Below are 24,103 nucleotides of genomic sequence, written 5' to 3' on the forward strand. Positions count from 1 at the left end.
GCACGCGGGGCGGCCCGCCCCTTCCCGCGGCGTCTGCGCAGAGCCGTCGGCCTCCAGGGGGCTGCAGCGTGAGGCCGAGCGGGCTCTCCGTTTCCGGGGAGAGGATGGCGACCGACTCGTGGGCGCTGGCGGTGGACGAGCAGGAGGCGGCCGCCGCGGCCTCGGTGAGAAAAGCCCAACGGAGGGGCCGGGACACGCGTGTGCACGTGGGAACGGGTGGATGGCCGCTCAGACGGTCGGCCGCTGGGGGGGAGTGGCGCTCCCTCAGCAGGAAGCCCCTCCCTCCCCTCCCCCACCATCGCCTTGGAGCGCCCAAGGGGACCCCTTCCCCCGGAAGCCCCCAAGCACACCTGGGGGAGTTGTGGGGGAGGGTCACCTGGCGCCACTGAGCGAATTGGACACTAAGCGGCTTTTGTGAGGCGATTTTGAAGGGCGCCTATAAAGCTCCTGCTGCTGCTGCTGCTGCTTGTGTGGAATATGTGTGTTTTGTGTATGTATATAATACACGTGTGTGTGTGTGTGTGTGTATTTGTATATATGTGTGTATACTAGTATACATATTTGCTGATAAATAAATGAAGGGAGACTACTATAATCTATACAAGCCTCCATTTATTTATCAGCAAAAATGCAACATATATACACACACATACATGCATACACATACATGCATACACATACATACATGTACTTATACACACATACACAGTGTGTGCATGTGTTCTACATATATTCTTCATAATATATGTGTAAATATAATTATAATGTAAGGTTCAAGAATACGTTTTGACCCATAGAAGTTTGAGAATACATCCAAGTCACAATGAGCCAAAAATGAGACTTAAACTTGAGCAACAATAAGTGTTTATCTTTTATCAAAGTTTAAAGACAGGATGGTCAGTTGTTCCCAACATACCCCAAGGATATGCAGGGAAACCCTCCCCTTCAGAGAAGGTGTAGCTCCTTTTTATACTTGTTATAAACATCTGTGAAATCCCCCAATGCTGGTCTCTGATTTTTTTTGTAATCCTCTGGACAGGATAGAGTATCTTAATTATCCCCTTCAGCTATCTCCTTATCTCTCTCAATTGATCACTTAGCTTCTCAGGGAGGTGTCAGCTTTACAGCTCCTTTCCAGGTTCATAGGTTTTATGCCCATAGATTTCAGGAGATTGATAAGAGTTCAAATGGCAAGGATCACACATTTTGACATTTGCCAGATATTTTACACAGCCTAATAACAGCACCACAGGAAGTCAGTTGCGGGAAACAAAAGGTGCTTATAGCGTGCAAGCATATACATTACAAATACAAGGCATAATATATGTGTGTTACAGAAAACGAATGTTTCTACTAAAACCAACAAGTTTGTATTCTTATTACTATTCTCCTTCATTAAGTATTTCTATGTATATAAGCCTAAACAACAGAATGATAGATACATGCAATATAAACAGTTTGTGTGTGTTCTGTCCGTTGGACTTAAGGTATGTTTTTTTCCTCTTGGTAACGGATCTCCATCAAGCTCACCTTCCTTACTCTGCAGTTGGTATTAGTACTTAAATGACCTTGGGAAGGAGACTAAAAGAACTATCCAGGCCATAAAGTGGTTTTCACAGTAGCTGAAGAGTTCTTGGTCCTCAATGGTGCCGTTTGTGCCTTGGATCAGGCAGTCCCAAACGGCTGTCATGACCAACAGATCTGAGCTGCTGTCTCCTTTCCAAGAAAGGGAAGCTTTTAAAAGTGCTTCTCGACCGTGGCAGCTTGAAGATGGGTGGACTTCAACTCCCAGAATCCCCCAGCCAGCTTGGCAACCTCCCAAGTGTGGGGAAAGAATGATAGCTCATCCTTTCCTTTCAGGAGAATCGATGCGGGAAGGAAGCTATAATTTCTCATATGTTCTTTTCTCCCTTTCAGCTGAGCAACTTACACCTGAAGGAGGAGAACCTCAAGCCAGATGCCAACGGTGGGTGCAGCCATAGTTTCCCAGGTGGATCCGTTTCCCGTAACTGTCACACACACCTCCGAGTCTTTTTCCTGTTCTTTGTTCTTGCCAGTTGCGCCCACACGCAAAGGCAGTTTCCCTCCTGCTTTTACAGCAGAATTACTTCCTCATTCCTAGGAGGCCAACCTGCTGGAATGGAGCCTTAGAGGCTCTTGTGGCCTCTCAGCACCAAGGAAAATATTCTAGGCTTAAGGTTGAGTCAGTCAGAGCTTTGCTCAGCGGTAATAAATCTGCGAGCTTCACTGGAGGTCCTTGACTTACAACTGTTCATTTAGTGACCGTTCAAAGTTACAACGGCACTGAAAAATGTGACTTAGGACTGTTTTTCACAGGACCATTACAGCATTCTGGAGGTCGCGTGCTCAAAATTCAGACACTTGACCACAGGCTCATATTTATGACGGTTGCGGTGTCCCAGGGTCATGTGATCCCCCTTTTGTGACTTTCTGACAAGCAATTGTGTTACTAGCTTAATAACTGCAGTGATTCACTTAAGAGAGGTCATAAAACGGAAGCAGAATTTCATTAACAGCCGTCTCGTTTAGCAGCAGAAATTTGGGCTCAATTGTAGTCGTAAATCGAGGACTACCTGTATACGAATTGTGGCTCTGTCCACAGTGGGGAGTTCTAACCAGGTAATTCAGCTGCTGGTGGTTTATTTGGCATGAAGGCTTAATAACACTGGACTGTGGAGTTAGAGGGGGGGGGGCGTGGCGTTATGTAGGCCAGAAGGTTGGGGGTTTCTCCAACATGGCAACTTTAAGACGGATGGACTTCAACTCCCAGCTCTGCTGGCTGGGGGATTCTGGGAATTGAAGTCCATTCATCCTAAAGTTGCCAAGGTTGAGAAACCCCCAACGTTCTACTCTGTGCAGGAGAAGCTATCAAGCCGTCCAGGAGAGGCGCTTGTCCGGCCCCTTCTGGAGTAACAGAACAGAATAACTTTCTGGCCAACCGATCTTGATGGTGCTACAAAGGATGGTTTGTCCCAACAGGTGCCGTTGTCAAGGCAAGCAACAATGCTGAGAAGACAGAAGAGGAGGAAAAAGGTGCGTTCACCTGGCTCAGGACATGGAAAACCCTGGCATTTTGGGTGGGTGGGTGGGGAACCCCAACCTCAGCCTAGTCCGCCTTTCCAAGAAGGGCTCTTTGGGGTAGGGAGTGGGGGGCAGTTAAGACCCTCCTTTTCTTGGCAGAGCTGGGCAGATGAGTGCCCAGCTCTGTAATGTCCGGAGGTAAAGCCAAGCCCACTCAGCGTTCTGTCTTCGGTGCCAGCTGTTTGCCGTCTGCTGGTTCTATCCTCAAGCGCTGGGACACCCGGTCCTCAACCAGAGACCCTCTAGGGGTGATGGATTTGGTATGTGGGGCAGGGACGGCAGAGAGGCCGTAGGTTTCGGAAGGGAAGCGCCAGCCACGGAGAACAATAGCCTGCCTTGTGGAATCTTGGCGGTCTGTCAAAATCTCTCAAATCTCCAGAGCCCTGAGGGTGCAGCAGTTAGAATATAGGATGGCAGGCTAACTCTGCCCACTGCCACCAGTTCGATCCTGACCGGCTCAAGGTTGACTCAGCCATCCGTCCTTCCGAGGTCGGTAAAATGAGGACCCAGACTGTTGGTGGCGAGAGGCTGACATTTGTAAACCGCAGAGCCCTGTGAAGCGGCATATAGGTTTCCGTTTTGCTCATGCTTCACTCTCTCCCCTTTGGCCACAGAGGATCGGGCCGCCCAGTCGTTGCTGAATAAGCTCATCCGGAGCAATTTGGTGGACAACACGAACCAGGTGGAGGTGCTGCAGAGGGACCCCACCTCGCCCCTCTACTCGGTCAAGTCTTTCGAAGAGCTGCGCCTGTAAGTGCCGCCGGATTGGCTCTTGGGGAGCTGGTGGTCCCTAGTGGGGAGGGGCATCACTCAGCGTAGGGGGCATTGGTCGCCTGGGAGGGAGGGGCCGGTCCGGAGCCGCCTTCGTGTCTTCTTGGGCTTCCCAGCTCCCAGGCCAGCACGGGGCCTTCCTCCCTCTGCCTGGACTCTCGAGCAAGGGGAAATCCAGCAGGGCCTCAGCCTGTTTTCACTGCCGTTGTAACTTGGAAGGACTGCTAAATGAAGGGTTGTAAGTCGAGGTTCACCTGTGTAGGAAATACAGCAACTCCCCTAATAGTAATTGCAACGTAAGTTCACAGTAACAAGTAGGAAGAAATGGGAAGTTTTCCAAACTCCGTTCTTTGTCGTTAAAACCAACTCTTGAGGCCCTGACCTCCTTCAGTAACCCTGCTGCGCCTTTCTGCCCCCTTCCCCTCCAGGAAGCCCCAACTGCTCCAGGGGGTCTACGCCTTGGGGTTCAACAGGCCCTCCAAGATCCAGGAGAATGCCCTGCCTATGATGCTCGCGGAGCCGTAAGTCCTTGGCCCCTGTGGGACGGCTGGAGCCGGGGAGGGCGGAAGATGTGACGGGGTCCCCAAGACAGCAAAGGGGGTCCCCTAACAAACCTTTGTGGAGGGGTACCCCCCAAGGGGAACCGCTCAGGGCCCCCCCCTCTCCTGCTCACTGGGTCAACCTGCCTGCAGCCCACAGAACCTGATTGCCCAGTCCCAGTCCGGCACCGGGAAGACGGCAGCCTTCGTCCTGGCCATGCTCAGCCGGGTGGAGCCGGAACACAGATATCCCCAGGTAGCCACTGTGGCCAGCCCTGACGAGGGGCTAACTGCTGCGCCCTCAGGGCTCTGGAGGGTGGTGGGGGTCAGAGGGTTGCTGAGGGCGATTTCGGCAGTCAAGGGTGGCCAGCCCTCAGCATTCCTCCCTGGGGACTCTCTCTCAAAGGCCGGTTCTGACCGCTGGGAAGAGAGACGGGGGATGTGCCAGTTGCCGGGCCTGGCACTGCAAAGGGAGACAGTGGGCAGACTCTTCCTTTTCATTCTCCTGGCTTCCTGTTCCCTCCTCCAGTGCCTCTGCCTTTCCCCCACGTACGAGTTGGCCCTCCAGACCGGGAAGGTCATCGAACAGATGGGCCGGTTCTACCCTGCTCTGAAGCTGGCCTATGCTGTCCGGGGCAACAAGCGTGAGTGCCCAGCCTGCTTCTCTCCCTTCCCTGGCAACCTCTAGCAAGGCCAGAGCCCGGCTGGGTGGCCTTTCCGCTTCCTGCCATCCGTGGGGGTCCCTCCAGGGCGAGAGTCGGGTGGCGCCTGCAGGTCGGGTGGGCCGGGCTTTCCCAGTGGGGAGCTTCCCAAGGGGTCACTTTGGCCCCCTCCCCCCCCAACAGTGGAGCGTGGCCAGAAGATCGCCGAACAGATCGTCATCGGCACCCCGGGCACCGTCCTGGACTGGTGTTCGAAGCTCAAGTTCATCGACCCCAAGAAGATCCGGGTGTTTGTCCTGGACGAGGCCGACGTCATGATCGCCACCCAGGGGCACCAGGACCAGAGCATCCGCATCCAGAGGTGTGAGGGGGCGCGAGGGGCTGGCGCTGCCCGTTAGGCGGGCAGTTTCCGTGGGCACAGGAAAAGGTTTTTTTTTTTTCACTTGGAACTCTCCTCCCCCCATCTCCCCCCCATCTGCCCCCAGGATGCTTCCCCGGGATTGCCAGATGCTGCTCTTCTCGGCCACCTTCGAGGACTCGGTGTGGAAGTTTGCCCAGAAGGTGGTTCCCGACCCCAACATCATCAAGCTGAAGAGGGAGGAGGAGACGCTGGACACCATCAAGCAGTATTACGTCCTCTGCAGCAGCAGGGAGGAGAAGTTCCACGCCCTCTGCAACATCTACGGGGCCATCACCATCGCCCAGGCCATGATCTTCTGCCACGTGAGTCCCGGGCTGGGCGGCCCCCTCCCTCCAGCCCCGCCCCTTCCGTCCGCAGGCCCCTCCCTCGCTGACCCTTCCCCTCCGCAGACCCGCAAGACGGCCGGGTGGCTGGCAGGGGAGCTGTCCAAAGAAGGCCACCAGGTGGCCCTCCTGAGCGGGGAGATGATGGTGGAGCAGCGGGCGGCCGTGATCGAGCGCTTCAGGGAGGGCAAGGAGAAGGTCCTGGTCACCACCAACGTCTGCGCCCGAGGTGAGTCCAGAACCACAGGGGACCCGGGAGGTCTTCTAGCCCAACCCCCTGCTCAAGCAGACCCATGGCGCTCCAGTGTTGGAGCCCACGGGAGTTCCCCTCTTCCTTCCTGATGATCGGAGGGACTTTGTGGGCCGCAGAGACCCCGCCTAGTTCCGGACGGTTACAGACAGTCCTTGCTTAAGGGAGATTTGTTTTAGCGACGGTTCAGCGATCCATTGGCCCTGAAAAAAGTAGCTTAGGACTGGCGCTTGCAGTGAACGCACCTCCAGCTTCCGTGCGATTGGGATGCGGGTGCTTGGCCACTGCCTTGCAGTTATGACGCTTGCAGCATCCCACGGTCATCTGGCCTCAATTTGCAGCCGGCTTCCGACAACGTCAATAGGGAACCTTGCAACATTGTGGTTATGGCACCGTCTTTGCGTGGGGAGCCCCCCCCCCCCCCCTGCCAGCAGCGCTGTTGAGCATCAGTTTGTCTCTGTTAGATAAGAGTTTTTTACTCCCCCCGTTTGACGATAAACTTCCTCTCTAGGCATAGATGTGGAGCAAGTCTCCGTGGTCATCAACTTTGACCTCCCGGTGGACAAAGACGGGAACCCGGACAACGAGACCTACCTGCACCGCATCGGCCGCACAGGGCGCTTCGGCAAGCGAGGCCTGGCGGTCAACATGGTGGACAGCAAGCACAGCATGAATATCCTCAGCCGCATCCAGGAGCATTTCAGTGAGTCCCTCCCCACAGCCGCCTCGGCCGGGCGGGGGGCTTCAGGGCTCAGCTTTGCCCTCCTGCCTTGGAGCCTCTCTTTGGCGTAGGGCTGTGCTTGGCCTTCCGGGGGGGCAGGCAGGAAACGTAACCCTTCCTTGGACCCCAAGCCCAGCTGGAGGATGTGGGCCGGTCCAGCCGAGGAGGAGACCAGGGATGAGGATTAATTCCAAGGCACCCCTTCCAAAATCAACCCCCTCCTCCCCACCCCACCAAATATTATGACTCCGGGTCGGAGGTCTCCAAACTCGGCCCCTTTAAGACTTCAACTCCTGGAATTCCCCCAGCCAGCAGGAATCCTGGGAGTTGAAGTCCACAAGTCTTAAAAGTGGCCAAGTTTGGAGACCCCTTTCCTTCCCCCCCTTGCCATCCATGACACAATTTAATCCAGAATATTACCTATTCAGTGGCATGGGAAGAGGGTTTCAGGGGCTTTTTTAAGGGCCGTCAGCAACTCTCCGCCTGGGCTTTTGCCAAGTTTTCCCAACATAAATGTCTTTTTTGGGCCACGCCTCCCTGGGGAACCAAACCGGCTCCGGAACCTTTTCTGAGGACGCTGCTTCCTTCTGTGCAGATAAGAAGATTCATAAATTGGATACAGATGATTTGGATGAGATTGAGAAAATTGCTAACTGAAGGGGTGGCCGAGGGGATCGGGGGTGCCTTCTGTCTTCTCCCCCGCGGCTGCCCAGCCGAAATGGACACCCCGTCCCGACAGACAAAGCTCCTCACCAGCCACACGAGAATTGGGGCCTTCCCCCCCCCCCCTCCACCGGAAATCACAGGAGTTACCTCAGCCTCTTAAGCCAACCAGGAATGCGGCTGGACTTTAAATTTCCCAATTAGCGCAAACTGGAGAACAGAAGACGCGTTTCGCGAAGAAATGTTTACAGTAACTTTTCTTTCTTTTTAGTTTAGCCTTAACGAGTGGGGGAACCTCTTCAATTATGAAAGTGATGCCAAAAAAAAAAAAGCATAGCCAATAATTAGAAGGGATTTTAATGCCTGCTTTATGGAGAGAGGCGGCACTAAGATTGAACAGACAAAATATCTACAGCTTGTGACACTTTTTCTTGTACACATCAGAGAGGAAATACCCCAGGGCTGGTTTCATGCTGGGTTGTGTGTGAAGTGGGCAAAGATTTGCCATTTTTACTGGAGGAAAATCTCCCTGCTGCTCCTCCGATATTTTTTCTCTCTCCTAGTTGATGGCATGACGGCCTGCCTTTTCATTCTCATCCTTTTTCCCCTCCCCAAGAAACTTTGGGGAGCTGCAGTCCCAGGTGGGGAGTCTGGAGACGTTGGCTGGCTGTTCAGGGGAAGGGAAGCCAAAGCCTTGGCAGGTGCCCAGGGCCTCACCTGTGGCAGGTAAAAGAGGCAGGCGGAATTAAAGGGCCTTTGAACAGAAAGGAAGGGGCAGCTCAGCAGGGGACATGCTTGTAGGAGCTTCAGTGCTGTTGAGCTAAATCTAAATCCAGAGGAAGGGATGGGTGGGCGGGCAGGCAGGCAGGCAGATGGGCTTTCAGCCTCACGTCCGGGCAGGAGTGTGTGTGCGTGCGTGCGTGTGTGTGCGTGTGTGTGTGGAAGAGCTGAGGAGCGCCCCCCCCCTTTTTAATGGACCCCTGCTGAGAATTGCAGCTTTCTTCCTCCATTGATGGGGCATCAGGCCAGTGATTGGCAGTGTGTGTGTGTGATTGGTTGGTTGCTACCAATTTGATTTGGCCCCGAATTGGGGTTTTTTGGGGGGGGGAGGGGAGAGATCATGCCTACAATTGCAGTGACTCCAAATGACGTTCGGTTGGCGGTGGCAGGAAGGGGTGTCTGTGGCCGAGGAGGCTCAGCGGATGCGACCTTTCCCCGCAGGGAGGTTTGGATCCGGTTGCTTTCTCTCTCTCTCTCTCTCTCTCTCTCTCTGTGGCACGGTGGAATGAAAAGTATTTTTATTCACGCTTGGGGGGTGGGAGGGCAGAAGAGCTGATGGCTTCCTGCTTGATAGGGGACCCTTTCCTAAGCCGATCAATTGTGAATCCTTGAGTTTTATCCCTGCGCTTTAAAGGAAGCCTGGGACTGAGGTGGGGATTCTTGTCATGCAAAATATGATATACGTGCTGCCCTGCTCGTCTTAGAAATGTACCTAAATTTTTAATATGTTTGTGCACAGCCTCTTCTTCGGTTTCTATCCACGGGCTTTAGGGGTTTTTGGGGTGGGGGTGTCAAAGGAGGTTTAAAAAACCACAGCTGTCCACAGATTTAGTATGCTGGGGCATACTTATTTTTATTCCACAGGAGACGTGTGGGCTGTAGGTGGGAGGGAGCCGCCCATCCGCTCTGGCCACACCAAGTGACCACGCCAGCTGGGCACGCGGGGGCTGCGTTCCCATGTAACCTCTCCGTTAGAATAAAGACCCCACGAGATCTGACACCCGGCCTCGGCTGCCTTCCATGCAGTGGGTAGCAGGGGATCTTCTGGGGGGCTGAAGGCGCCCTTCCCCTCCTCCCGCCAAGCCTGGGGGGATTTTTAAATCGAGGAGGGTCTCACCTGGCCCTCCCTAGGGACTCGGGTTGTTGTCATGGCATTTTAATTGAAATAAAAGGGAGACGGCTGATGACTGCCAGGCCTGCCTTCTGCCTGTTTGAAGATGAATCTTGGGGTCCCTGGCTGAGCTGCTGAGGGGTGCATATTGCCCATTGGGGTTCCGCCTGGGAGTGCTGAGGAGGGACTCGTTTCGTGCAGGCTCCTTCATTTTCTTTATGCCCCCCCATCTTCCTATGCTCGCTCCATCGACTGGAAGGGGGACTGAAATGGGCATCAAATACTTAGGGTTAAATTCACCTGCCAGTGTTTTTAAAGTTTGTATATATTCTTCCTCAGAATACCTTCCCTGGGGTTCCCCAACCGAGTGCAAAAAAAGGCCATGATTCCCCCTCCCCTACATTAATCGGTGTACACACACACACCACACACACCCCTTTTCCCGAGGAGACCCATGGGGGTAGTTTTCCAATTGCTCCAACTGGTCTGTGCCAGGGTTCAGAAGGCATAAAAGCCAGCACCCAGTCATGTCGTGGGGGCGTTCTCTCCCCCCCCCCCCCAGTCCTAGGGTTGTTTCTACCACCTTCCCCCAACTAGGTGGCCTCCAGGTGACTACATTTCCCAGCTGCCCACTTGGACTGGGCCATGCAGGATGCCAGGTTGCCTGGCCTAGTCTTCTTCCCCGCAAGAGCCGGAGGGGACCAGGCCAAGGCAACCTGGCCCCTTCCATGTTGGGTGTCCCACCCTTTCCATGCCCCCTAGGGAGAGAAGGGAGGCCCTGGCCAGAGCTGAACTGAGCCCCAGGGCCAGCTGGACAGAGGCTTCCAGGCCCCTGGGAAATTCCCTTCCTGCCTCCCAGGGACCTTTGGCCTGTTGGGGCTAAGAAATCAACACTCGGGAGACGGGCTGTTTTTGGCAAGCTCTGCACTCTGTTGGCAGAATCCCCAGAGTTCAAACTCTGCCTGCGGCGGACGGAGAAAAACGTTTTCCTTTAAAACATTCAAGTACAGTTAAGGGGAAAAAATTGGCATTTTTTGATAACACCAACAGGCCACTCTTAATCAAAGCAAGTTGATTTCTTGGTTCAAAACGCAGCAGCAGCAGCAGCAGCAGCCCTTTGGGAAAAGCCCCCCCCCCAGCCCCCCCCAGGCAGAACGCAAGGCGGCAATGAGAAGCGCAAGCCCACTTCCACAACTGTCTTTCGCTGTTTGGGCCCCCAAGCGGCCGAGGGCTCCGGACTTCTTGCCAGAAACCACACTGAATTTCAAATGTTACACTGGAGAAGAAGCCCGTTCGGGGAGGGTCCTTCCAGACTTAATTTGTGCCATAATCTTCTCAAAGAGATTGGATTAAAAATGCAGTAGGAGACCTGGAGAAGGCTGAGCAAGTTCAGGAGTCTTTATCTAGGGCCACCCTGTCACCGGAACGGAGCAGGAAGGAGCCTTGAAAGGAGAGAACATCTTCCCTCAGGCAAGGGGCCCGTCTTCCCACCGTGTGCAAAAGCTTCCGCTCCCCCCAGCCCCCCCCCCCCAAAAAAGGATCCCCTGCACCTTCCTTCAACCAAGGCTGCGCAGGAGAGGATGTGGAGCACGAGGCAGAGTGGTGGTGGGGGGGGCGCCTGCTGGCCCTGCACGGGTTGTGAATGGTCCCCTTGGCCCTCTTCTACATCCCATCGCATTGAAGCAGAGGAGGGAAGGCTCAGCAGGGGGGAAATAAGGATGGAAAGTTTGGCCTGAGGGATGGGGGGGGGAGAAGCATAACCGCCCCCGCCCCCCCAATGCCTACCTGGTGGAATGCAGATGGGGGGGGGAGAGGTGGGCCCTCCAAGGGACAGAGGGCGCCTGGAAGCAAAGGCCCTGCCCCTCTTGGCTGAGCAGGGAGACCTGGGCGAGCGAGGGTCCTGGGAAGAGGCTGGGTTTCCTTTGGGTGGGGGGCAGGGGGGGGGTGTCAATGCGAGGCTGCTCAGAGCTCCCCCTGCTGCTCGTCCAGCAGGATGCACAGCACGGATTTGTGGTGGATGGCGCAGTCCTGCAGAGACCGGCTGAGGTCCGAGAAGGTCCTGCGGGGCACTTCCACCGTCCCGATCCTGCAGCGCTGGTAGGTGGCCGCGTTCTTCTGCTCGGCCACGGCGACCACCGTCCCCAGGTTGTCTGTGGGCCGGAAGTAGCGTTCGAACCTTTCCCCCGAAGGAGAGCGGATGGCCAGCAGCAGCCGGGGCTCCTCGCAGGGCTCCTCCAGGTTGAGGGTCAGCGTGGGGGCAGAGCGTCCTTCCCTCTTTTTAGCCGGCTGAGGCCTCCCCAAGGGAGAGAAGGGGGGCTGGGGGTACTCTCCGCCTCCCCCCTTGTGTTCCAGCAGGAGAGAGGGGGGGCCCTCTTCTTCCTCCTCGGAGGCGCCGGCTGGGAGCTGACCCCCCTGCTCGAACATCCCTTCGGCGGTGCCCGTCCTCCGTTCCCTCCTGCTGATGGACGGCAGCACCCGGTACTTGTTGAGGGAAGACGAGGTCCTGGTGGGCACTTGCTGGAGGAGGTCCGGCACTTCGGCCGGGAACGCCTGGATGAGCTGAGAGGAGGCTGCCCTCCGGCCACTGACCGCTTCCTCCCCGGGGGTGGCGACTGGCTGGGGGGATGTTGGCACTTGGTAGGAGTAGGCCCCCAGGCTCTGGGAATAGCTCAGGCTGGACCGGGTGCGCCCCTTGGCGGATTTTGGCCGGGTGACGTGCATGGCGACGCTGGGGAGTGGCGGCCAGCTGGGAGACTTTGCAATGCCGAAGGGGACCTTCCGTTCAGAGGGTGAGATGGTCAGGGGTGAGGCAGCGGCCATTGCTTTTCAGGAGGCCTGGGAAGGAAGGAAGGAAGGGAAAGAGGAGGGACTGGTCAGCCTCTCCAGCACAGCATTTTGCAGCTGACCCTGCCAGGCACCAACCGTGGTTTCCAAAAGCTGCTTCGGAGCCCACAGCGGCCACCCCTCCCCCTCCGGGCTTGGCACCTGCCTGAATTTTAACCTCCCGCCGGCTGGATTTAAAAGCCCAGAACTACGTCTCCCCTCCGAGCACGAGGCTCCCTCATGTCGGCCGTAAAGCCTCCCCTTGCCAAGCCTGGGAGGAAGGAAGGAAGGAAGGAAGCCTGGAGGGAGGCCCACCTGCCGAAGATGCTCCATGGGCTCCGGGCGACTGGAGGCTCCGGGCATCAGGAAGGCCATCAGTCCAGGAGGGTCTCCAGGCAGTTGCTGGTTCCGCAGCCTGGAAAAGGAGGAAGAACGTTGACCTGGAGGGAGGGTCTTTGGGGAGGAGGATGGGGGTGTTTAGGGGGGGATGGAGAGTCTTTGGGGGGGTGTTTGAGGGAGGATCTTGGGGGGGCTGAGGGGTGTTGGGGGGAGGGTCTTTGGGGAGAGGCTGAGGTGTTGGGGAGGGTCTTTCGGGAGGAGGATGGAGGTGTTTGGGAGGGATGGAGAGTCTTTGGGGGGGTGTTTGAGGGAGGATCTTGGGGGGGCTGAGGGGTGTTGGGGAGGGTCTTTGGGGAGGAGGATGGGGGTGTTTAGGGGGGGATGGAGAGTCTTTGGGGGGTGTTTGAGGGAGGATCTTTGGGGGGGCTGAGGTGTTGGGGGGAGGGTCTTTGGGGAGGAGGATGGAGAGTCTTCGGGGGTGGTGGTTGGAGGGAGGATCGTTGGAGGGAGGCTGAGGGGTGTTGGGGGGAGGGTCTTTGGGGAGAGGCTGAGGTGTTGGGGAGGGTCTTTCGGGAGGAGGATGGAGGTGTTTGGGAGGGATGGAGAGTCTTTGGGGGGGTGTTTGAGGGAGGATCTTGGGGGGGCTGAGGGGTGTTGGGGAGGGTCTTTGGGGAGGAGGATGGGGGTGTTTAGGGGGGGATGGAGAGTCTTTGGGGGGGTGTTTGAGGGAGGATCTTTGGGGGGGCTGAGGTGTTGGGGGGAGGGTCTTTGGGGAGGAGGATGGAGAGTCTTCGGGGGTGGTGGTTGGAGGGAGGATCGTTGGAGGGAGGCTGAGGGGTGTTGGGGGGAGGGTCTTTGGGGAGAGGCTGAGGTGTTGGGGAGGGTCTTTCGGGAGGAGGATGGAGGTGTTTGGGAGGGATGGAGAGTCTTTGGGGGGGTGTTTGAGGGAGGATCTTGGGGGGGCTGAGGGGTGTTGGGGAGGGTCTTTGGGGAGGAGGATGGGGGTGTTTAGGGGGGATGGAGAGTCTTTGGGGGGGGGTTGAGGGAGGATCTTTGGGGGGGGCTGAGGTGTTGGGGGGAGGGTCTGGGGAGGAGGATGGAGAGTCTTCGGGGGGGGGGTGTTTGAGGGAGGATCGTTGGAGGGAGGCTGAGGGGTGTTGGGGAGGGTCTTTGGGGAGGAGGATGGGGGTGTTTGGGGGGGATGGAGAGTCTTTGGGAGGGTGTTTGAGGGAGGATCTTTGGGGGGATCCAAGAAACGCCCACAAGGGGAACCACCCCCCCAGGAGGTCAGAGAGCCGGCCATTCCTGCCTCCCCCAATTTCCTCTCCCAACAGCCCTGCCAGGTAGGCCAACCTAGGAGGGTGGGATCCCCCTTTCCTCCTCCCCCCCGCCCTCCCAGAGCCTGTCTCGTGACTCCAGGCCCCTGGCCCGCCCATCACGCCCCCCGCCAGCCTATTTCCCCCGACCGCCGTCCCCATCGCCCCCAGCTTTCCTCCTATGGTCCTAGCCGTCCGGAAAACCACCGTCCCCAGCCCGGCGGCGCCGGCTGTGCCGGACTTTCAATGCCCGTCGTCACAGCCAGCTCGGTTCGATCGGGTGCCCGCGGTTCTCAGCCGTGGTTGGGGACGATGGGGGTTGTAGTCCGGCGGAGGGGGGGGGGACGAGCCGCGGGGGAGGCCCGGTTCTCGCCTCCGCCTCACCTGGCCGCGGCTCCATCCAACAGCCCTGCGCACAGGCGGCCCGTTCTCGGTGGTAAACAGCGCCGCGTTTCCACGGCAACGGCGGCCGCCAGCCGACTTCCGGTCTTGACCGGAACAAGACGCCAGGGAGGGAGGGAGAGAGAGAGAGAAAGAGAGAGCGCCCCCGCCTCGCCATAGACGACAACCGGGTTTCGTTCCTGCGCGCATGCGGGAGCCGGGGTCGCTCTGGCCCTCGCGCTGAGGGAACTTGGAGGGCAAAGAGAAGAAAAGAGGCGACGTCGCTCTACGAGACTAAATGAGGGGGGTCGGAGTTGAAGTCCCCCCCGTGGAAAAAAAACACCCCCTCGCTTCCCAACAGCCCTGCTGGGTAGGCCAGGCTGGGGGAGGGCCTTTCCCGCCCAAGGTGCCCATTGGCCTCTTATCTCACCTTGAGGGGGGGGGGTTATTTCATGAAGTATAAAGTATAAGTGCCTGTATCTATATATCTAATTATATATTTATATTTCTATCTCTTATCTATCTAAATATCTATCTTAATATCTATCTAAATTATCTATCTAAATTATCTATCTATCTACCTACCTGCCTGCCTACCTATCACCCACCTACCCATCCACCTGTCTATCCCTCCCACCTTTATTATGAAAAGTAACCCAAGGTGGCGAACAGCATCTAATCCTCCTCCCTCCTCCTCCTCCTCCTTTTCCCCTCCTCCTCCTCCTCCTTTTCCCCATCAAGTCGTGGGAAGTGGAACCCTCCCCCCATCTCTTGCCCATGGTGGTGTTTCAGGTACAGGGAGAGTTCAAGGGTCCCTTAGGGGTCTCCGCAGCTGCCTGGAGTGGAGGAGTTGGAGGGCTGAGCTCTTTAGGAGGAGGAGGAGGGGGCTGTGCACAAGCATTCCCCACGTAATTTAGAGACTCGGGGAGGGAAAGGGGTGGGAGGGAGAAGGCTTCCACTTTCCCTCCCAGGTCCAAAGCAAGGAAGAATCGGCCCTTTCCCTTGCCTGGCCTTGGGGAGCCAGTCCCATTGGGGGACCCTGACTGACCCCTGGGGGCACCCGGACCCAGTAGTCCAAACCCAGCCCCCTCCACCCAATGCTGCTGGAGTGTCTGCATCAGGTGGACCTTCTGGAGAGGGGGCGCCCCCCAAACTGCAGAATTATATCCTCAGCAAGCTGTGAAAGGAAAGGCCTTAGGTTTGCATGATGTAGTTACACCAATAAAAGAGAGCGTTTGTAGCTCAGGGTTCAAATGCTCTCTGGGCTTGGTGGCTTCCTTGCAGACATTTCATGACCCAACTAGGTGGTGACAGAGAGCAAACCCTTCCAGCACTGATAATATTATCTAATTGGGTAATGAAACATCTGGGAGAAAAGCACCAAGCTCAGAGAGCACCAAGGACCCCCCACAGTCCTTTCCCCCCCCCCCTCTCCTCGTCTAGCACTGTCAATGTCACCTATTTTGGGTAATGAAACATCTGGAAGAAAAGCACCAAGCTCAGAGAGCACCAAGGACCCCTTGTACCCTTCCTGGCCTCTCAGCATCCGGAAACGCCAGCAGCACCCCCACCCAGTAGACGGGGGGGGGGGGGCTTGTTTTAGTTGAAGCTTTACTAACTCTGTTAGCTGAGCTGATTATGACCGTGTCCTGATTATTGCATTGGATCTGTCCAGAGGTCTGCAGCGATCAAACCAATGCGGAAGGAACCAAGAGCTGTTCCAGAATCCACTGGCAACTTGGGAGGCTTTCTTTGGAGGGGGGGGGAGAGGAGTAACAGATAAAATTCATCCCCAAAAGACAAAACAATCCCATAATGCAAGAAATGCCTCTTCAGCACAATAGTAGCACCAAGATCGGCTCTTCCATCCACATTTTGCCAGGGTGCCAGGAAGTATTTGGCAGCACAGGGAGAGAAGAAGAAGAAGAAGAAGAAGAAGAAGAAGAAGAACAGAACTGGCAAACGTGTAGAAGTTGAACCAAAGAGGGAGGACGGGAGGAATGGAGTCGCTTCAGCCATTGAGAGGAAGATTTCTATCCCTCCCTCCAAATAAATGTTTTGGGAAGAAAAGATTTTTTCTTTTAGGAAAAAAAGGCCGCTTGGCTAAAATCCTTGCATTTCAAAGGGTTTTTTTTGGGGGGGGGTCAGTGGAGGACAATGAAAAGGGAGGGACGCAAAATCTGATTTTTGGCAGAAGGCTGCAAGAACGGTGCAGCACCAATGAACCGGCTGGCCCGATTTAAAAAAAAATTAAAATCAAAGTAAGCCAGTTGCCATGGCCACCCTCTCTTGCCTCTCCCCCCCCCTCCACCTGCTTCATCTGTCAAGATTTTTCTAGAAATGAATTGCCATGGCAGTGGAGAGAAGATCTAAAAATAATGCCACCCTTTCATCTACCGAAGCATCTCTCTCTCTCTCTCTCTCTCTCTCTCTCTTTCTGCACGTCTGATTTTATATAACAGCAGAATTAAAAGGACGATATTTGAGCACAGGCAGATTTGTTTTTGTTGCGTAGAAATATTCAGCCTGTTCTCCCAAGTTGCTAGTCCTGGCTGTGTGCTCCCCAAAGGCCCCACGTCCTGGGAGCGGAAATTCCACCCTCCACTTCCATCCCAGTGCCCCCCCCCCCCAGGCCAGCTCCCATTTCTGCAAGCCCCAGGGAGGCAGGTTTTAGTGGGATTTGAAGCAGGGGCTCCAGCCATCTCCCAAGCACAGAGCGGGGGCTTACATCCCTCCCCCCTCCCCCATTTCCCTCTTCTTCAAGTCCCAGGCTCATTTTCCTTCCCTGGCGCTGGGAATAAATGGGGCCCTGGTCCTGGCTTCTGCAATACCCCGGCTTCCCATTTAATTTATTAAAGGTTATATCTTCACGCGAAGTGAAGCGACGGGAAGGCCGAGCATGGGTGAGCAGGCAGTGACTGGCAGTGCCACTCTGTGATTGGGCTTAGGCATGGTTGAGATGCTGCTGCTGTGATCTTTCTTGGAAGGGCAGCCAATTTTCATCCTGCAAGGAAGAGCAAGGAAGAGCAAGGAAAGGCTCCTTCCTAATTAGCCCAGGAAGCAAAACGAGGGACTTTTTCATCATTCTCTTCCATCATTGTTAAATGCAACCCTTCCCCCCCCCACACACACACAACCCACTGGCCTCCTCAGCACGGCTGGGGATAATGGGACTTTTAGTGTGCCCCAAACAGAGCAAAACAGAACAAAGGAAAGGGCCTTGGAGGTCTTCTAGTCAACCCCCCCCCCTCTTACTGGTCATTGTTTGGGGGTACTTTGATTTATTTCTGTTGTACCAGAAATTGTCACAGGTGACCCAACAAGCTTTGGGTTCTTTTCCCGAGTTTTAATCACCCCATGCAAGCATGTGTTCGAATTCTACACTTAAGGCTAAGATTCTTGACTCAACAAACTCGGATCCCCCTGAAATGGAACTTTCTGAAGAAAAACGTTTAAGTTCGCATGGCGAGTTGAGGCATCAACCCCCCCCCCCCCATTTAACCGAAACTCGGGATGGGCAATTTTTCTGAACGGGACTGTCCCTTTTGGCCTTTCTGGGTTTCGGAAAACTTCTGCTACCTCACTCAGCTGATCACTTACTTGTTTTTTAAAATTTTAATTTTTTCAAATCCCATTTTTATTTTTTATTTTTTTATAAATAACTCACCACTTTCAGAATTCAGGGTTTAAAGCAAGCTGGTTTCCTCCCAATTTCTTCTATTTACCCCCTTTCCCCCAAAATAAGTCCTCCCCGAAAATATTCCAACACAGCAGCAGCCACGAGGTGACCACGCTCACCGCCTCCCACACCTCAAAATAAGACCTCCCCGAAAATAAGGCCAAGCGCTTATTTCGGGGGTCAGAAGAAAATAAGACCCTATCTTATTTTGGGGGAAACACAGTATACTTTGATGCTGTGTAGCAGGGGTCTCCGTGGCTGGCTGGGGAATTCTGGGAGTTGAGGTCCACACGTTTTCAAGTGGCCAAATTTGGAGACTCCTGCTATATAACTACCAATATTCTCCCAAAATTATCAAAACAACAGTTGATGTCTCAGGATATCTGATTCTGGTATTTAATTTCTCTTTTGTTGTTGTTGTTAAAAATAGGTAACAAGGTTCTGCCTGTCCCTGCTAGCGTACTGAAAAGAAGAAAAGATGTGGAGTTTTGACCTTCCTCCTGAAAGAACATCGGAAATCAAAGGTACTGAAAACTCAGATTGTTTTATATGCAGAATTCCTGCTAAAATCCAGGTTCTCGTCATAGCAGGAAAAGAGGGCGGCCTTTGGCAGCATCAGAATTCCTTTCTGGTTTTAAAGAGACTTGAGGAAGAATAGCCCAGTTGCGTAACCAGCTGTCGGTCAAATGACAGCCCCGCTCCCAGCCTTCAGCCCAGAAAAAGAAAAGGAGCCATTCAGTGCTCCTTAAAATGGAGGCTCGGGTTGTCTGAGGGTCCCGTCCTGCGTTTACACCCCCCCTCCCTCTCGCCCCATCCTTTGCCAGTGTCTGCAGTTGGGCAGCGCAACTGTGGCAAAACTACCTTGGTGATGCCAAGCCCAGGGGGGGGGGCTCCATGCCAGGCTACAGCAGATCCAGGGAGACCCTTACCAAGCGAGGCAGCAACCTGTCCTGTGTTTTGGGCAGAAGGAAGGGGGCAGAAGGGCCTCGGCCAATGTCCTGGACCCTCATATTGTCTGAAATGGATTCCTGCTTTAGCAGGGGATGGACTAGAAGACCTCCAAGGTCTCTTCCAACTTTGTTATTCTGTTATACATAGGGTGACGGGTGGGGAAGCTGGCAGGAGAGCTTCTGTGCCAGGGCTAGAGGAGAGAACCAGCTGCCAACTGGCTCATCCCTTGCCTTCTTTATCTCTGGTTTTCATCAAGAGCCTACGTGGTTTTGAAAGCATGAGGACTAGGAACCTAGTCACACATTCAGTCATCCCCAGTCCCTCTCCAGCTTCTTGTCCAAGGATGTGGCTACCCTTTGCTGCCCCAGGGAATGGATCCGTGCCAGGGGGGAATTGGCAGCAGGGGCACAGCCAGACTTTCAGTCATAATTCAATTTACAGGCTGAACACGGACAAGCTCTTGGTTGCCCCCTTTTTTTGTTCCACTGAGAGAAGCAAATATTTTGCATCCAGAACCTTTGCCATGCGCAACACCCCGTCCTGTTCCAGTCCACCCCTCTGTTCTGCCCCATACCTCTGAGAGACCAAGCCATGCCCGTTGCTGACCTACAGAAATAAGTGGGGCCTGACCAGCTCCATCGATTTCGGAGGGGGGCTATTCCTGAATTGGGAACCAATTTTCTTGGTTTGGGGGCAAGAGAGGAAGCCTCCAGCCACCTCTATTTAATCCTCTTCCCCACCTGCACAATTTTGACCTCCAAACTGGTGAGAACCAAGATAAACCAATGCAGAATGTGGTTTCTGTACTAACCAACCTCTACAGATACCCAAAGAGAGTTTATTTAAAGGCATTTCTCCCTCCCCCCCTCCCCCCCCCACATTTTTGTAGTTCAGCATGTACAAACACCGTCCTCTCTCCCTCCTCAAGGCCACCAAATATGCAAAAACTGCCCCCTCCCCCCAATGTACCAAGAGTCCCATCCTGCTGAGCATCAGCTCACAGGTGCTTCCTTCTTCTGCCAATCTCCCAAATCCACAGAAAAGGACGCAAAGCTTTTGGTTGTTTCCCCCCAAGCCGGAAAAAGCCGCTGCGATGATAATGTGATGCCGGAGGATGGAACACAATGGACAAGCATTGGGAGAGGGTTGGGTTGCGTGTCGATTGTCAAACTCTGGATCTGTTACCAGGAGGGAACAACATGGAAGCCCCCCCCCCCCCAAACTGGTTTCTCCTGCCCGAATCTCCAGGAATTTAAAACTTTAAAAATTATGGCTTGGGCCCTCCTAGCGGGAGAGGCAAGGGGGCTGCCGGCTAGGTGTCCAGGAGGCTGCCTCCCCCACCGGCAGCGCTCCCCGCAAGCTGCAGAACTGGAATTCCTGCACCAAAGTCTGAATCTCCGGCCGCTCCAGGCCTCTGGTCATCTTGGCGTCGGGCAGGGGTCCGTAGGGGTGGCCTGCGGGGCCGAGGCTGCTGATGGCACAGAGGACGGTGGTGCGGGTGGCCAGCCAGTCGTGGGTGGCCCGGGTGGGCGTGCAGAAGGCGGGCCGCTCGTTCTTCCTCTTCTCCTTCTCTCCCTCCTCCTCCTCCTCCTCCTCCTCCTCCTGGATGGAGCTGAGCCGGGGGGCGTTGCGGCCCCGCTCCGAGGGCGGCCGGTAGGGGCACTTGGCATTGAGCAGCCGGCGGAGGGGTGCCAGCGGGACCACCGCCTCCCCCAGCAGCTGCCGCTGGAGCCGCCGCGAGTCGCTCCGCCGTTGCAGCCGCTTGAACTCGTTGAAGGCGGCGGCCGAGGTCTGGAAGAGGAGCCGGGCGGCCGCCTGCGCCTTCTCGGCCCGGGAGAGCAGCACGGCGTGGCAGCGCAGCGCCACCGCCTTGTTCTTCACCTGGTGCCGGTAGACCCAGGCCAGGACGCGCGGGTGGCGCCGGTCGGCCCCGCAGAAGGTGATGCGGTGCAGCAGGTAGGCGTGGCCGGGCCGGCGGCTCTCCTTGGCGGCGCTGGCCGGCCGCAGGTGGAGGCCCTGCGGCCCCAGGCTGAGCTGCATGCGGGCGCCGCGCTGGCCGGCCTGGCTGCGCGCCCAGAGCTTCTCCACCGCCGCCTCGGCGCAACCCTCGCCCTTCGCCTGCAGGGTGGCCGCGTTGCCCAGGTAGCAGACGCGGAAGGTGGGCTCCTCGGCGTTCAGCTGGGCCGTCCGGCGCCGGCCGCGGAAGAGCCCGCCCAGCGCCCCCGCCGCCCACAGCTCCGGCCACCAGCCCAGCAGCGAGGCCAGCAGCGAGGCGCAGCTCAGCCGCGGCGCCCAGTCCTTCCCCGGCCGCTTCCGCTCCTCCGGCCCCACCAGCACCCACTTGCCCCGCCGCCAGGGCAGCAGCGCCGCCGCCATGGCCGACCACCACCGGCCCCCCGGCCCCGGCTCAGCTGGGCTCGCCCGCCGCCGCGATCGCCCCAGCAGCAGCAGCAGCCGCGGCCGAAGGAGGAGAAGCGGCAGGTACGGAGATGCTCCTGCTCCGCCTCCCAGCCAGCCCCGGGCGCGCGCCGGCCCTGCACGGCTCCCCCTCCTTCGCCCCCCCCCGTCCGCGCGCACGAGGGGAGTTCTGGGTTGAGCAAAGGGGCCGCCAGGCAGCCCCGGAATGGGAGGGAGGCGATGAAAGAGCCGGCGGCGGGTCGGGGGTCCCCTAAAATCGGAGAGTCCGGGGTCGCATGGCCTGGCGGTCTTTTCCATCAATGCAGCCCGGAAGACGGAGGGGGCAATCCCTCCCTTTTGATGGAGGGAGGCTGCTGAGGGAGCCCACTGCTCCCCATTAGGTTCTGATCGTCCTTGGCCTCTAAAGTGGCCCCCGCCCCCGAATTGACTCTGGTGTCCCGTCTGTGCCTGAATCTGGAGATGGAGGCTGTGCTGGCGATTAGCTTCAAATTACCCAGCATCATATCTACCACTCTCCTTTCATCTGGGCAGATGGGAAGACAAACTTTGGACCCCCAGAAAATAGGCACCTTAGATGGTCACAAGCTTAGCCGCTGTATATGGCAAACCCCCCCCCCACCTTTCCTGATTACTTATTTTGGCTCGGTGGGTTACAACCCCCCCTCCCCCACAGAAAAAACCCAGCTAATTCTTCCAGATGGATTTATAGTCCAGTGTATCATGTATGCTTGGAAAGTATATTAAATTAATTCAGCAACCAGGCAGAGCATCAATGATTTATGTAGCTGCTTAATGTTTTCTCTCCTAATAATGGAGCCTCAGAAGTTTTAAGATATAGGGGTGCCAGCTACCTTAGCAATTCCCCACAGCGTTTTTTTTCCCTTTAAAAGCTGAAAATAGTGGTGGGCTGGTCCCCCCCCCCACTTTCAATTCTTTGTGAATTCAGTTAGGAGAAAGGGGAAGATGGCATGAACTCTTTGGTTGGAACATGGAGGGGGTGTCCAGTGAAGATTTTAACTAAAAAAGTCCTTGGGTCGCTCTCCGCTGATGTAGTGGCCGATGGCGTCGGTCAAGGACTGCACCGAGGGGTGGAATCTCTCGTAGACGGTCTCCAGGCTCAGTTCCGCAGCACTGAGGGGCTTCAGGACCCTCACGGCCACGTCGGGGGGGCCCTCGCTCCCCGGGGCCACCAGATCAAAGGGGACCGTGTTTGTCCTCTGGTGGATGATCTTTTCGTAGTTGTTCCTGGGGAGATTTCATCCAGAATGAAAAATACCATTCTTGCACAATTTTAGAGTCTCCCCCTTCTCGCCCCCTATGAACATGCAGTGGAAAACCGAGGGACTTGTGGGTTATGCAAAATGTATTTAAGAAAAGAATACAATTTACTCCGCAAATGTTTTTATTGGGTATAACTAAGGACTTTACTAAAGGAGAAACAAAATTGGTCTTGCATATGGTCACAGCAGCTAGGTTGTTGGTTGCGCAACATTGGAAAAAAGATTTTTTACTGACAATTGATCAATGGATTCAGAAGGTGGCGGGGTTCGCCGAAATGGCAAAAATTTCAGCTTTCTTAAAAGCTCAGAAACAGGAGGATTACACACAGGAATGGGTAAAATGGATTGATTACATACAGAATAAATACCAGACTAGGAGGTATTATGTAGCCTTTAGGTAAGAATGTTTAGACTGATAGATGATCAGAGTAAATAACACATGGGATGCTTGGAATTGTTAGAGTGGTGTATAGCGGAAGTCAGGGGGGGGTTGAGTGGGAGGTGGGGGAGGGTTAGGGTGGAGGGCGGGGCAATATATACGCATAATTAAACTAGAAGATGGGATTAATGAAATATTGTTATTTTAAGAGAAATTTATATTATGATTTATATATGTTTAATTAACTTAGAAGATGGGATTAATGGGCTATTGTTACTTTAAGAGAAACTTATATTATGATTGTTGGGAGGTGAGGGGAGGAGGTACAATATGTGAATGAGTAATTTAAGACGGGGGGGGGTAAAATATTTGGTATAATATTTGAATGAGAAATTTTTTGGGGTTGGGGGGAGGGGAGGGGGCATAGTATCTGTATGTGATTTACATTGTATGGTGGGGGGGTTAAAAGGAGGAAAATTGTTTGTATAAAACTTTTTCAATAAAAAAAAAGATTTTAACTAAAAAAGGAAGAGAGGGAGGGAAAGAAGGAAGGAAGGAAGGAAAGGGAAAGAAAGGGAAGGGAAGAAAGAAAGAGAAAGAAGGAAGGAAAGAAAGAGAAGGAAGGAAAGAAAAGTTAAGAAAGAAGGAAGGAAAGAAAAAAGGAAAGAAAGGAAGGAAGAAAGAACCAAGGAAAAACAAATTTGATATTTCCTCAAAAGCAAGACAATGAAAGAGGTTGAATCTGACAGATTTGGTATGTCTGTATGGATGGTTGCCATGACATTGCTTCCCTGGAAACCTTCCTCCTCCTCCTCCTCCTCCGGAGGAAGGAGTTGGTGGCTTGTGTGGATCCTGGAAGCGGAAAAGGAGACTTCAGGGAGGGGCGCATCTGCTGCTCCCAGCTCCCCTGGGGAGGATGAATGGATCTGTTTATCAGATTGGAGGATCTGAACACACCCAAAGCCTCGGGGGTGGGGGGGATGTGGGGGGATCTGTGGTGGGAAGTACAGGCAGGGAGCAGCTCAGCAGAGGGGACCCTGACCACAAGGCGGTCTGCCCCATAACCAGGATAAATCTGATCAGGGGGGCATGGGGGGAGGGCGGTTTGCCCCAGAGGAAGGCTCATCCCAGCCTCCAAGGGCCTTCCAGAGGAGACCTTTCCCATCTGAATTGTGCCTCATCTTTCCGAATTTC

General features: G+C 55.1%; 3 protein-coding genes across 3 annotated transcripts; 1 reads left to right on the top strand and 2 right to left on the bottom strand.

Annotated features, from left to right (window-relative positions):
• On the top strand, window positions 1–8,956 carry LOC309393004 (ATP-dependent RNA helicase DDX19B). Its single transcript, XM_081954715.1, has 12 exons — window positions 1–164; window positions 1,918–1,966; window positions 3,001–3,054; window positions 3,717–3,852; window positions 4,302–4,394; window positions 4,566–4,668; window positions 4,942–5,056; window positions 5,258–5,435; window positions 5,560–5,797; window positions 5,885–6,047; window positions 6,580–6,771; window positions 7,385–8,956. The coding sequence occupies exons 1-12, from the start codon at window positions 105–107 to the stop codon at window positions 7,444–7,446; spliced, it is 1,443 nt and encodes a 480-aa protein (XP_081810841.1). The 5' UTR covers window positions 1–104; the 3' UTR covers window positions 7,447–8,956.
• A 1,112-nt stretch (window positions 8,957–10,068) lies between these two features.
• On the bottom strand, window positions 10,069–14,516 carry UBXN10 (UBX domain protein 10). The gene is made up of 3 exons (XM_081954722.1): window positions 14,206–14,516; window positions 12,482–12,581; window positions 10,069–12,178 (listed from the first exon to the last, which is right to left on the bottom strand). The coding sequence occupies exon 3, from the start codon at window positions 12,161–12,163 to the stop codon at window positions 11,306–11,308; it is 858 nt and encodes a 285-aa protein (XP_081810848.1). The 5' UTR covers window positions 12,164–12,178; window positions 12,482–12,581; window positions 14,206–14,516; the 3' UTR covers window positions 10,069–11,305.
• A 5,172-nt stretch (window positions 14,517–19,688) lies between these two features.
• Window positions 19,689–21,513, bottom strand: FAM43B (family with sequence similarity 43 member B). Its single transcript, XM_081954724.1, has one exon. It carries the CDS (start codon window positions 21,206–21,208, stop codon window positions 20,117–20,119), a length of 1,092 nt encoding a protein of 363 aa, XP_081810850.1. The 5' UTR covers window positions 21,209–21,513; the 3' UTR covers window positions 19,689–20,116.
• Window positions 21,514–24,103: the final 2,590 nt, after the last annotated feature.

Source organism: Natrix helvetica (genome assembly GCF_964273705.1).
Source record: "Natrix helvetica genome assembly, chromosome: 5".
NCBI classification, from domain to species: domain Eukaryota; kingdom Metazoa; phylum Chordata; class Lepidosauria; order Squamata; family Natricidae; genus Natrix; species Natrix helvetica.

What these genes read in the sequence shown, in the direction of transcription:
- LOC309393004 (XM_081954715.1), top strand. Translation starts at nt 105, where the DNA reads ATGGCGACCGACTCGTGGGCGCTGGCGGTGGACGAGCAGGAGGCGGCC. An exon ending in CGGAACACAGATATCCCCAG is followed by an intron (nt 4,669 to 4,941) that starts GTAGCCACTGTG and finishes TCCCTCCTCCAG; the next exon opens with TGCCTCTGCCTTTCCCCCAC. An exon ending in TGCTGTCCGGGGCAACAAGC is followed by an intron (nt 5,057 to 5,257) that starts GTGAGTGCCCAG and finishes CCCCCCCAACAG; the next exon opens with TGGAGCGTGGCCAGAAGATC.
- UBXN10 (XM_081954722.1), bottom strand. Translation starts at nt 12,163, where the DNA reads ATGGCCGCTGCCTCACCCCTGACCATCTCACCCTCTGAACGGAAGGTC.
- FAM43B (XM_081954724.1), bottom strand. Translation starts at nt 21,208, where the DNA reads ATGGCGGCGGCGCTGCTGCCCTGGCGGCGGGGCAAGTGGGTGCTGGTG.